Source organism: Acanthochromis polyacanthus, chromosome 12 (genome assembly GCF_021347895.1).
Source record: "Acanthochromis polyacanthus isolate Apoly-LR-REF ecotype Palm Island chromosome 12, KAUST_Apoly_ChrSc, whole genome shotgun sequence".
In the NCBI taxonomy this organism is placed as follows: domain Eukaryota; kingdom Metazoa; phylum Chordata; class Actinopteri; family Pomacentridae; genus Acanthochromis; species Acanthochromis polyacanthus.
The window spans coordinates 22,857,113-22,871,325 of NC_067124.1; the positions used below are offsets into that span (position 1 = coordinate 22,857,113).

General features: G+C 40.5%; 1 protein-coding gene across 1 annotated transcript in view; it reads left to right on the top strand.

The window, feature by feature from the left end:
* Positions 1-14,213, top strand: part of si:dkey-22o22.2 (neural-cadherin) — a 165,843-nt gene that overhangs the window by 84,243 nt on the left and 67,387 nt on the right. Inside the window, exons 5-10 of the mRNA XM_022216146.2 lie at positions 4,828-4,939; positions 6,005-6,254; positions 6,804-6,946; positions 11,746-11,918; positions 12,007-12,175; positions 12,735-12,905. Coding sequence (XP_022071838.2) covers positions 4,828-4,939; positions 6,005-6,254; positions 6,804-6,946; positions 11,746-11,918; positions 12,007-12,175; positions 12,735-12,905 — 1,018 coding nt within the window. The remainder of the gene's footprint in view (positions 1-4,827; positions 4,940-6,004; positions 6,255-6,803; positions 6,947-11,745; positions 11,919-12,006; positions 12,176-12,734; positions 12,906-14,213) is intronic.

Sequence of the window (14,213 nt, forward strand, 5' to 3'; positions counted from 1 at the left end):
CTCGACTGTTGAATAAGCCGCTCTCTGATGAAAACTCATTAATTTCAAATGAGGGAAAGCGCTGGCGCTGATTCAGACGCTGTGATGCAACTGTTTCATTTACTGTTTATTCTGCTTATGTGTTCATTATGCATGCGTAGAACTAAAAAACATACCGCTTAGCGTCTCATGAAGCTCTCATGATGAAAACTCGGTGAAAACACATCGCTTCAAAGCTGCATTCGAGACTTAGTGATCACATGTGACCGGTTTGGAATCAGCAGTTTGAGCTACAGGATCCTTTCTGGTGAGTTTGTAAAAGAGTTTGCAGAATTATGGATTAAATGTAGGTGAAGCATACACACACACACACACACACACACACACACACACACACACACACACACACACACACACACAAGCACAGATAGTACAAAGTGCTAAGTGCATAAAACTGGCTTCTAAGTACTGACTCCTATTCCCTCAGTAAGCTCTGAAGACTTTATACAGCAGATACCTACATCTGTTCACATTAACACACTCACACATACACACACATCTAGAGAAATCCATTATCACCTGCTCTCAGTGTCCAGATGGTAGAGACAGACAGAGAATAGCTGCTAAACTACCAGCGTCCCCCAAAGGCCACAGCTGCTCTATAAGCTTGGCTGGCTGATTCACTCTAAAGGCCCTGCATGTGTGTGTGTGTATGCATGTGTTTGTGTTGTAGTCAGTTGTTTAGAGAGCAGCCTCTTCAGCAGTGCTAATGCTACATCTCACTGTAGCTCCTGCATTTTCTGTTTCCTTCGGCCTCATCAGACATTTAAAATCATCCCTGTGAAGTCAGTCTTTCTCCACCGTCCTAATCAACAGCTTCATATGAACACTGCTGTTAAACTGAAATCACAGGCACAACTTAAACAATATCATAATGTTTTAATTTCTTCCACTTTAGTAACTGCAAACCAAAGAATACGGTGCAATATACTCCAAATTCTCAACTTACGCACTTAAACGGAACATTTTAGCGATCTGTATGGGAAAGAATCACTTGATGATTGGGTGTGAAGGTGGACAAAAGTGAGTTTTTCTGTCGCAACTGGGCAAAAAAATGCATCTTGTACACCATGTTAATGGAAAACACTACCAATGGCTACCTGCTATGGACTGAAATTCATTTTGTAGACATCTCTAACATAGTCTGGCTCAATAATTGAAATAGCATATTTCTGTGTATATTAGTTGTTGCTATCCACAGCAGTGCATGCTGTGTGGACACGAGGGTCTACAATTCATTTACATGTAATAAAAGTTGCTCATTAACCAGAACTTAGGCCTATATCTTACAAATGCAGATTTTAAAAGCGCTGACAACTTATAAGCTACAAATATGTGAAACCCGATGTTGTGTGACACTGCACTGTTGTACTACTGGTCCATCATGTGGACACCAAAACCTTCCTCTACCAAACCCTACCAGAATGTGGTAGAAAGAAGTGTGGAAAACAGAAATCGGGACATACTAAATTATGTTAAGAAAATTGTGTATTTAATATCCTACATTTTCACAAAGATATATAAATTAGGTCATTTGCTTTTAAATGTAATGGTTCAAGTGTTTTCTTGAATTTAAACTATTAACTGTGTTTCTGTGATTTTACCTGTAAACTCATTTAGCATTTTACAATTGAACTGATTCAGGAATGATTAGAAGCAGGTAGAAGACCTAAATCGCAGCTGCAGAAAGAGATTAAAAGGCAGAATTGGTGCCAAATCATTATTTTTATTTGAGTGTTTAATTACTCTCAAGTCAAGATGAATATTCAGCCAAGTCAAATCCATATCATACACTTTATGCTTCAAGTCTGAATGAAGTTATTGTGTGTCACTCATTGAATTATTCTCATTTTACCTTTAATAATTACTATTAGTTAGTAGAGTAATTCATGAAATGAGTGGTAGGGTGACCACATTCCTACAAACTAAATATAATGCAGAGAGTATGTTTGTTTGGCACAAAGTGTGCAGAAGTAGCACAGGTGGTAGAGCGGGTCGTCCAATGATCGAAGGGTCAGCGGTCCGATTCCCGCTCTCGCCTAGTCATGTGCTGTTGTGTCCTTGGACAAGACCCTTAACCCACCTTGCCTCCAGTGCTCTTCACTGGTGTATGAATGCGTGTGAATGTTGGTGGTGTTTGGAGGGGCCGTAGGCGCGGATTGGCAGCCGCACTTCCATCCACCCCAGAGTGAGAATGTGTGAGCGTATGGTTGAATGGAAGCAATTGTTGTATAAGCGCTTTGAGTCCTCTGATGAGTAGTAAAGCGCTATATAAGAGCAAGTCCATTCATAGTCTAAAATTTTGATATTATGTGTAGTTAACTTCATATTTATGAGAAGCTCTTAAAAATTAACATTTCTAAAAATACAACTTTCCTCCCATGCTAAGTAAGTAAAGTAAGCATAAATACAAGCTAATGTTTCACAGTTGTTCTGGCATGACATGCTAGTTGGCTTTGACTGCTGTATTCTCTTTTTCTGTCCCAGTAAACGCTGAAAGTAAAATGCTTTTCCCCATCAACAATGAATCTGACTAAACTTGTGAGACTCACATGAACTTTGTCGCTCCACATTGTCTTCTCTGCCATGTAAAATTGAAAATAAACGGGAAAAGATGCAAAAAATGCCCTGATAATCGGGTTCCACTGGCTTCACTCTGTTGTAAATAATTTCCCGGTCTTTCTTGTTGCTGCTTTTGCATTTCTTTGCGGTAGTTCCCATCTGCATATCTTAAGACTTTTCGGTGACTCGCAGTTTTCCCCGTTGGCTGCATTACAGGCAACAAAGACGGTGACAGGTTAACCTGCACTTGACCCACATGTACACAGTTTGATTGACATCAAACACAGCCCTGTGATCACACAGCCTTCGTGCCTTTCTTCAAAGCCATTGGATAAATGCCAGATTTTAGAAAGTGTCTATCCTGCAGTGTTTACTTTTTTAAAAAATGTGGCCAATCAAAATGCAGAAGCTCATCTGACGGATACAAAAAGAAAAGAAGTCAAAATGAAAGACTGTGGTCAAATGTCTTGTCTCTAGATGTCTTAAGTCCAGTTTACAGAAGGTGCAGAGATACTGGTGACATCTGTTGCATGCATGGCATCCATTCATTCACATAAGGAAGCCTTTTCAAACCTTTCCTGATCCACTTGATGTGCAAAAATTGCCCCCATTTTTCTTGTCAGGAAAAGAGAAATCACACAAATCATGTGCTGCACACAATAAAAGCGGCTTATTTTACTGCTAATAATTGCTATTGTCAGGGTGATTACTGTTTGCACCACAGAACTGAGAGCAATTTGTGCTTCATTTTTGTATCTATGCAGTAACAAAAGGTGTTTGTTTGCTTCTTTCTTTTGTATCAATTTTTTAAATTGAGAATGTCCCTGGCACAGAACATACATATTCACCTGTTGGGCCTGAAGTGAAAATAATAACCAATTTTCTTACTGTTTACACTTGAATCTTCTAAATATTCAGTGCATGTCTGCAGAAGCAGCTGTGCATCTAAATCCTCCCAGCATGCCCCTCCGCTGCCCTGCTGTTATTACTGGACAACGGATGTGTCGAAGGTTCAGGAGTGCAGAGGAAATCTGTGCTCAGGTGGTCGAGTCCGCAGCCCCACCACTTAAATCAGGCTTTATGGGAATAGAAAATAGCATTTTGGTTTGAGCTCCAGCAGCTCAGGATAGTGGGTGAACTGGGCAGGAACGGGGGAGAGGCAGCGATGCAGAGGCTCAGGCTTTAGGAGGTTTAAAGGCGAGATGTAGAGAAAGAGGCAGGCTGGAAATGGGTTTCTGTCCTCGAGCAGGAGACATTTGTCTTCATAATGTTTGCATGAATTATTCTGGAAAACAGGATTTACTGTTCCTGTTTACCAAAGCCAAAATCTCCCCAACTGATATTGCACCAAAACTTCCTAACCAGCTGATTCTGACTCCAGTTCTGTGGGCCAGTGAGCAGTGGTTGATTAAACATTTGTACAGCTTTCTTTCAGGGTTATTATCGACCTGTGATCAAATCTACAGCTAGAATCATCCAGTTGATTATTTCACTTTCTGGGTTTAGTTCGAAGTCAACAAATATACAGTCCAAAAAATGTCTAGACTGCTACAAATGCTGACTAAACATCCAAGAAAACAGATCATAAATACATAATAATGTGTACTGGACAATGAGTTGGACATAAAGTAATCGAAACACTTCATCAGAGACCTTCTTCTTGACCATTTCTGATTTGCTTGAAATATTTTTATCATATACTATGAATATGGATTGGATTGATTTATGAACTAATTTCCCCAAAAATTGTTAAAAACACTTGAATAATGTTTTTTTTTAACATTGAAGTTAGACAGATAAAGGATAGATAAAGGCCTGAAATTTTCACACTTAATTGTCATTCTTTCTGCCATTGATTCAAAATCTGAGATAATGGACAAGTAGATCAAATAGTCTGTAATTATGGGTGAACTGAAACATAATTTATGAAAAATATTAACCCATCACACAATAATTCCTGAGATATTGTTGTTCAGCCATAGTCTCTAATTTCAATAAGCAGGTTGAAAGAAAATTTTAAAGACAAAGCATTTGTTATATTGAGCTAAAATTATGCAAATATCTTGATAAATATCTATATTTTAGGCAAATCAGAGATGGTTGAGCTGGAATTTGTATAAAACTTTGATGATCTGACATGGATACAACCTGGTTGTATCTGTTGAATCACACTGGCATCAGTGCTATAAAATATACCAGATAATAACAGTAAGTTGCTCCCTGCAGGTGGTTGTCCATATAACAGATGAGAACGACTGCACGCCAGAGTTCCTCCACTCCATCTACACCAGAGACAACATACCTGAGAGCATTGCACCTGGAACCTCACTGCTGCAAGGTAACACAAACACACTGATCTGTGGAGCGGCTTCTGGTTAACTATTTGCCCTCCATCGCTGAACACAACACCAGCACACTACACCTGTGGTTATAATGGTGTGTGTGTGTGTGTGTGTGTGCGTGTGCGTGTGCGTGTGCGTGTGCGTGTGCGTGTCGGAGCCATCTGTCATAGCTGCTGGTGACTGGTGGAGATCAAACAGTCCGACTTCAGCGAGGCTTTGCTCTTATTAGGCAAACAGCCAACTCCACATACTCACACACATGTTTTTGCTGCCATCTTTGCGAGGACCCTCGTTGACATAAGGCATCGTCGGACCCCTTTACCTTAACCTGAACTCTGAAACCGTATCAGAACCCTCAAAAGGCCCAGCCAAGTCCTCACTTTCCCACAAACTTTCAAGGCCCCAAAACTTAAATTTGTCCTCACAAAAATAGACATTACTGCACACACTTTTATACGTACATGCAACAGTGTACAAACCAATGTATTTCTAAAATCTCTACCTTGTCTTCTCTCTCTCTTTCATCTACATCTTCCCTCCACTTCCCTACCTTGTTCCTCACCTTTGCTCCTAACCTTGTATACCTCCTTTCTCTCCTTGTTCTCTTAAATACGTTTCTGTCCTTTTTCTCAAACTTTTCTTCTCCTTATCTACATTTCCATTTGTTTCTCTTCTCACATTTCCCCTTTATCCTCTTCTTCCTCTTTCTCAAACTCATCTCTTTGCTCTTTCATCCTATTCTTCTTTTTCCTCTCCTCCTTTCTTTTTCCACCTCTCTCTTATGTCTGTGTATTTTCTCCTTTCCTTTTTCTTCATCGTCCTACCCTCATTTTCCATCGTTCTCTTTTATCCTTCTCCACCTGTTTCCATCCTTCTTCTCCTCTCTCTGAAATCTCTATTGTTGCTTTCCTTGTCTCATATCTTTCTTTCACGTCTGTCCCTCTCTCCCATATCTTTATCTCATCTCCTCACTCCCTCCTTTTACACTCTTCCCTTCTCCTTCATCTTCTCCTCCCTTTTTCTCCTTCTTCCTCTTTTGTCTTCACCTCCTCCACCCACAGTTCTGGCCCGAGACTGTGACTCCGGCATGAACTCGGAGCTCTCTTACTTCGTACCAAGCGGCGACTTTGACATCACATCGGGAGGCGTGGTCAGCCCCGCCCGTCGCCTTGACTACGAGCGGCCCAATCACATCTATGAGTTTGTGGTGGTTGCCGTGGACGCAGGGACACCTCCTCGCACCGGGACTGCATCCATCCGCATCCGGGTCGCCAATAGCAACGACGAAGCACCCGTCTTCTCCCAGAGCGTGTAGGAATCTTTGTCATTTATTTCTACTTTTCTAGCATTTCTCTGCTGAACTTTACTTTTTACATAGTTAATGTGACTTTGTGTGATAATGAACATCAGCAGCCAGCTTCTTCTTCTCTGCTTCACTCCTGTCTCTGTCTGTCTCTCACCTACACAGTGAGTCTGCTAATTAAGTTTGTTTTTAATTCAGGATCTATTTTTATTCCCGCTATTCTCCATCTGTTTTCACTTCATCTTCACCTCTCCTCTCACTTCTCTGTCTTTCTTTTCACACTTTCTAATTTCGTGTATCGTACTTCGTTCTTTCTTTGTCATTAGTTCACTTTATATATTTCTTACCTTGTTTTCCCCTCTTTGCTTCTCTTCTTTTGCTTATACTCTCTTTTGCTGTTTTTAATCTATTCTCTCCTTCTTTCTGCTGTCTTTCTCTATTTATCTTCTTTTCTCCTTTTTATTTTATTTTCACTAATACATCATCTTTCCCGCTTTCTAAATAATGTAAGTCGATAGAAATGAATTCAAATCTCTCTTTCTCCTCCTTTCTGTCAGCTATAAGACCTTCCTCAGTGAGGATGCTGGTCCTGACACGCTGGTCGCCATCGTCCACGCCAACGACCCAGATGGAGATGCTGTCTCCTACGCCATCACCGGCGGCAACGAGGACAGCAACTTCCTGTTGGACAACCAAAAAGGTGAGGGAGAGACAATGGGTGTACACAAAACGTGGTTATTTTTCAGAAAAATGCATAAATCCATAGGTATTTTATGCATCAAGCAGCTTTAAACACTCAGGGTAACACAGTTGTAAAGTAATTACAGTTTTACCCTTAAATTCTCAGAGTGATTCACCTCTTTACATGAGACGACTGAGCTGTTGATTAGAGTTTACAATTGACGTGTGAATAAAGGAGTCATTATATGGATTTTAGAAATGTACGCATTCATTCTAAACTTCTATGAAACCCTTTGACCCCCAAAGCCCACCAGCAGATGTTAAATTGTTTTAAAAATTGCACCATTTATCAGAGCCATTAACTGTAAAAACGGAAAACGGTCATGCAATTTTCAACTTTTCAAAATTTCTTGAACTGCTTATCTAAATGTAAGATTAAAATCATGATATTTAGTCAAATTACTTTACATTTTATCTGAAAATTTCCCAAAAATAACACAAATTCTGTAACAAGATTCTGCAAAAAAAAGAAAAAAAGTCTGCACTCCTTCGCAAAAACCAAGAAACCATTAGTGATTTACCTACAATTAACAAAAATTTTGACTTTTTTGCTGAACTGGGCCAAACTGCAGGCTGCGTTTACAAAGAGCAGGCAGGAAACAAGTGTATTTGGTTTAAAAATAATTAAATGAATTCAATTATTTTTCTGATTTATGGCATATATTGTCTTCGTCATGCTGCACCAAATACATGTATGAGTCATCGCTGCTTCTCGCCATGGTTGTGCTGTTTCCAAAGAGGTGCAGGTGCAGCTCATAGTAAGCAGAAATGTAAGAGAAGCAAAAACCTTTCCTGCTTGAGATTCAGGGGGTTAATACAGAATCTTCCAGTCTGTTCGCTAGCGCTCACTTTTATCCTCTATGTAATGGAGGTTTGCGAAGTCAAACACATGCAGCTGCTCTCACTTTGTTTCACCAGGAATGTGACACACACCGGACAACACATTAGTGCCCTAGAGGACGCAACCATCTGCTTCACAATCATGTGCCTCTAGAAATCCTTTCAGCATTTCCTAAAAGTCTAACATTCTCCCAGTAGGCACCATACTGATGTGTTGCAGACAGAACAAAATGAAAATTTCAGAGACAGGAGAGGATAGGAAATGGAGACTTAAAAAGCAAAAAAGCTAAAAGTTGCCTCTCAAGATAGCGTTAGAGGCAAGGTCCTAGGTCATCAAGAGGTAAAATTAATGCAATCAGTAAAACAATTCATGCTCATTTAAGTAATAGTTGTTGAGATTTCTTGCCGTGGACGCATTCACGTACCTACATCAGCATGCAGCTCTGTCTCTAATGGGACAGAAACACCGGAATGATTATGCATATGCCGGCAAACACGCACGCAAACAATCACTTTTACACACATGCGCGCGCACACACAGCTGCATTGAGATCACTCACACCACACAGCAACACCGTTGTTGCCATGGTAACGGGTATTTGGGGATAAAGCTTGGTGGCATTAACGAGGCCAGTGAACCCCCTGGAAGACACGCACACGCGCATGCATAAATAAAACGAACACACACTTTTAGAATCACACACACAAACTGCTCATCATGTCCTCAGTGGTTCTCATAGACAGGCTTCACTCATTTAAATGTTTGTGTGTCTGTGTTTGTGAGGGCCAGTTTGTGTTGAGGATGTTCAGGCCACTCCTCACTTGAGGGAACAACTATGTGGGGGTTAAGGCCAGTTCATGGTTAAATTATTAACTATAGAGTGTATGGGGACATCTTCTACACATGTGTACTGGAAATCATGACATTAGCTGCTGTGTTATTGTGTTTGGCTGAACTCCATGTAAAGCAAAAATTTAGCCTTGCATGTGCAAGACGGTGGAAAATACCACGTTGCATACATATGGTGAACAAAACAAGTGTTAAGTTTACTTTTCTGGCACAGACGTCTGCAATTAAAACATGACTAATGCTCTTTTAGATATTGTAGTGAACAGATGTGGAATGATATTGAATTAAGTTACATTATAGACATTCTAAATATTATTAATTTGTCTGTGATGATTCATGGCGTTCACTGATATGTAAGATTTCTGTTATTTTCTGTGCTTTTTATTATATTTTTTGTGTAGTTTTAAATCACATTGTGTATCTTTTCTCTTGTGTTTGTCCTTTTTATTCCCTTAAATTGAGGGGAGGTAAAAACCTGTGGCTTTTTGATCTCTCCTGTCGCATCTGTTCTACTTCTCTTCAGTGACTTTTTTCAGTGCTGTTTTATGTGCATGCAGGTAAAAACTAGACTTAGGTTGAGGTTATTGAAGTTACAGTGAGGGGTAAAGGAATGCGTGTTGTCAATAAGTGTCCTCACAAAAGCAGACTTACAGATGTGTGTGTGTGCATCAGAGAAAGACTTTTTAAGATAAAGTTGTGCAACAATGTGATGTTCAGTCATGTTTTGCATGTTTATCTTTGCATGTGTTTGTGCTTCTTTTTCTGCCTCCCTAAGCCTCTCTGTCACCTTATCACCCAGCATGCACTGCTCCACTGCTCTGCCACACACACACACACACACACACACACACACACACACACACACACACACACACACACACACACACACACACACACACACACACACACACTACACACATCGGTCCAAGCACAAAAAGACATAAACATGAACATTTGCACATAAATGATATGTTATATATTAAGACTCTCTGTGTCTTTTCTTCTTACACACTCACACACTCACACACACACACACACACACACACACACACACACACACACACACACACACACACACACACACACACACACACACACACACACACACACACAGCCAAGCAGCAGATGGCCTTTGGCTTGTTCGGCTGTTCTGCTTTGTCACTTCAAAGCGTTGTGAAGTATTTTCATGTAGATGCGTTCGCACCCTCCCAGCCTCCGTGTCTCTATTCATGTTGCTACCAAAGCTGCTTATTTGTTTGTTTGTTTGCTCTGCTGCTCTGTTATGTTAATGTGGAAGTGATTGTTAGCGCAGGAAAATATGACATTTGTTTTAGGCCCGAGTTTGAACAATGTGAGGTTTTTGCTGGCTGCTGTTTGTGGTGACAGTCGCTGCTGTTGGTGACCCACCAAGCCGTAAACATCACAGCTCCGCTTTTCATCTACCGTGTTTTTTTAAGCTCTGTATGTCGGTTGCTGTTTATGCTTACCTACACTGCCATTGTGGATGCAGAGACTGGGAAAGTCCAACAGCAAGCATTTAATGGAGAGATGAAATGATTCATCACTTAGTCAAACGACAGGAAAATAATCTGCAGATACCCTAAACCATGCTCATTCGGCTGTCTCTTTTGTGATCTTCTGGTTTTCCTGCTCTGTTGTAGTCTGACTCACTAGACTAATACTGCATTTACACTTGTACAATTCATGTGTCTTAGGTGGATCACGACCTGTTCAATGTCAAAACTGTGTAAACTAAGAAGCATTAGAGTCAGACGACTGAAACCAGCTCCGGAAGTGTGGAAACTGAACTGCTTAAGGCATCAATTAATTCTTCTTCTGATGTTTTTGAGCAGCTTCTGGTGCACCGTCCATAGAATTGTAAGCAATTTGTGATCTGATCAGTGGAGACGTATAAATTATGTTGAATACAGGGTATAACCTAGCTGGACACCCAGCTGAGAACACTTCTGAAAATCTATGGACGCTTATAGTGTGAAGACACCTGCATCATACTGTTATTGAATGTTTGTTTCACTGCTGGACGTCCTGCTAGGATTAAAACAGGCGGTAATAAAATGGCCAAGCATCCAGCTGCAATTCAGAAACTTTTAGGAGTCACAAACATCCTGCAGTCTCGCTTTCCTGAAACTTTGAGAGACAGCAGCTCTTCAGGGTTTTTCTCAAGTTTTCTCTTTACTTTTTATTAGCTATAACATATTCTGAGTTTTCCTCTCCTCCAGAGGGGTCTGTTTACTGTGAAGCGAACACTGTCCCCTGGCAACAGAACCAACTTTTAGAAGCCTGTGGATATGAAAGCAATTCATACTTATATTTCTCTGTTTAGAAAATGTTGGCATTTTTGTGAAAATCTGCAAAAAATAAGAAGATGAGCCTTACCAACTCACAACAAAATTTTGTTTGCCTTTGTTGTAGTTTGCCTCAACTTCTATTTATTGTTGCTGCTATAAATACAGTAGAAAATGTTTCTCTTCAGTTTACACAGTCAGCTCTAAAAGAAGCTGCATCCATCACCATGCTGAATGTCAAAATTAAACATCTGCCTGGTATGTATATGATGAATTCAATCAAAGTGAAGTTTGTTTTAACTACAGGGCATATAGGTTCATTTGGTGGCTCAAATGTGAAGGTTGAGCCTCTCCAACAGGTCCTCAGATTAATCTGAAGGTCTGAAGATGAGAGTTCTGACTTTTGCTTTTATTTCTGATCTTTTAATAAAGGTTGTTTTTGTGAATTCTTAAACGCATGTTTGGGTATCAAATATATGATCTGAGAAATTTGATGGGTTTCTCTTTATTGTTTGACCTTATGTTGGCTCATCAACACAACGAAAAGTCCCAGCAGTATATTATTTTTGTAGAATTCTTACCTAAAAAATACCTTGAAACTGCAGGTGTTAAATAAGTGGAAAACGTACACTACTTTGCTGTGACATGTCGTAAATATATATTGAGCAGAACAAAATGCATGCTTGTGTGAAAGTACCTTTCCTTTGTATGAAGTGTGGTGCTTGTGTAAACGTGTGTATTTCTGTGGTTGTGTGTGTGTAGGCATCATTAAGCTGCGGCGGAGTCCACCTCCCCGGCTTAGAGGGCCTCAGTACATCCTTAACATCACCGCCACAGACGATAACGCATCAGGTGGGCCGTACCCTCTCAGCAGCTCTGCTCAGGTCATTGTGGGAATCAACGACATCAACAACAACAAGCCAGTGTTCCAGGAGGTGACTAAAGTTATGCTTTGTTACGGGTTCAGTTTACCAAAAAAATAGTTTAAATGCAGTTCTTTGACTGTGCTGTCTGTGATCTCAGTGTCAAAACTACAGTTTGAATGCGGCGGTCTTGGAGAACCAGCCACCAGGGACGTTTGTCCTGCGGGTCCAGGCCCATGACGCTGACATGGGTGTCAACGGAGAGGTCAAATACGGCATCATGCACAGAGACGGAGTGTCGTCTGGGTTTGACATTGATCCTGACACTGGTAGGCTCCACAAGGCATTCAACATCAGTAATACTTGTCTCAAAATATACAAGGAACAGAAAGATTGTAGGAAACTGGATTTAATCTTCAGAGTAGTATCTTGAAATGTCCATAAGCTCAAAAGCTATAGTCTCCTCACATAGCCATTAGATGTGTTCAGAAAGTTTTAACTCCTTCATGCCTATTTTTGTGAATTGGCATCATACCACATTCATTCATACTGCAGCCCAGATAGCATATCCATTCCCCTATGGCAGCTTGTGAATATTCAGTACGTACCTCGGAACCTTTTGCAAGCACAGGTTTCTCGTAGGACCAGTCGGAGTGGGACCTAATTATTATATATCTGTTTTTATTATTATATATCTGTTCTATGTGTAGTAGACAAATTAACAATCTCCACTATTTTAGCATCAGCTTGAAAGCGAAAACACTTTTTTTTTTAGTTAATTTTAAATAAATTCAAGCGTCAAGGGATTACCAGTAAGATCCAAGTAGTGACACTTAGACGTGGTAAGTGTAACTGTAGCCACGGTAACCTGATCGTTATGTTTGTCAGGTGTGATCTCCACAACGGTGAGTTTTGACCGGGAGCGTCAGAGGGAGTTCACGCTGTCAGTGACGGCCACCGATCAGGCCGAGGAGCCACTCATCGGAATCTGTCAGATCACAGTGCTGATCTCGGATCAGAACGACAATGACCCCAAGTTTGAAAACAGCCGCTACCAGTGTGAGTACTATTACTGCTATGTGTAGCCACTTGATATGTTACTGCACTTATTACTGTATTACTGCAGTTAGTACAACTTCTTGCAGTACTGTCAGTCATCCAAATAGTTCTGCCGCTGCTTTCATGGCCAGTACATATTCTGCCATTAGTGCCACTTGTGCGTCAGTTCTACTCTGTAAAGTTGCAGAAGCAGCTTTCTGCCCCCAGCGCTCATTTCATCTTTCATCAGTTAGGTTTTTTTTCCCATCTTGTCTATCTAACAATGTGAAACAAGGCAGCAATACATTAAAAAGTTTCCTTCCCTCAGACTCGCCCACTCTACCATCTGTTGACTCACACTGTCCACATCCTCTTCTACACAAAACCTTCTGCGTGTGTTACAATGTGAGTCTGGAGGTAGCAGGTGAAGTGTGGAAATTGTCTGTTTGTCATATATCCATCTGCATCCTTGTAATCCTGGAAAGCTCTAAGGCGGATGAAATATTCGCCGCCACCTCCCGCGGGTCTCTGTTTGTTTACTATGTGTGCAAATATGTGTTTTGATAAGCGTTGTGTCAGAAGTTCTCGTCCGGTTAGGGAAACGCACAGAGTGGCTCATTAACTATTTAAAAGGCAGATTGAAATGTTTCTGGGACATGCATTCATTTACCACTAGTGAGTGTGTGCGTATACTTGCACGAATGGAGAAAATGAGCCAGAAACCACCTCTTGTTTAGCCTACTTGTTATTTATCTTATGGTCATTATCCGCAAACAGCAGCGTGAAAAGATTATTGGGGCTTCGGGGACGGCATGATCAGCAGCTCTCGGGTGTTTTCTTCGTTGCTTTTTCACTTCACTTTCTATTAGCAGTAACAGATTCTGAGTTTTCCTCTCATCCAGAGGAGTCTGTTGACTGTATGAGTGAACAGCATCCTCTGGCAGCAGAACGACTTTTAGATGCCTGTGAACATGAAAGTAGTTTAAATTAAGCGTGTTTTTGGAAAATATTTTCAGTGATAATCTGAAAAGAAAAGGAAACTGACTATGCACTTCTTTGACCTGTGCAACATTTCTGTCAAATGTTGTCATATTTACAGATATGCTAAATGTGTCAGATATATTTTGAGAGTAGAGCTCTCTGACAAGATACTTGGATAAATACCAATGAAACTCTCATGCTGATTCTAAGTTCTGGCTCTTAAACCAAATTGGGTGTCCATGTTTCAGCCAATTTTGATATAATCAAGAAAAATGGCAAATCTTATTGTTTACCGGCAAGGTTTTAGTAATTCACTGGTTGTAGATATTGTGCATGTGTAGACAACAA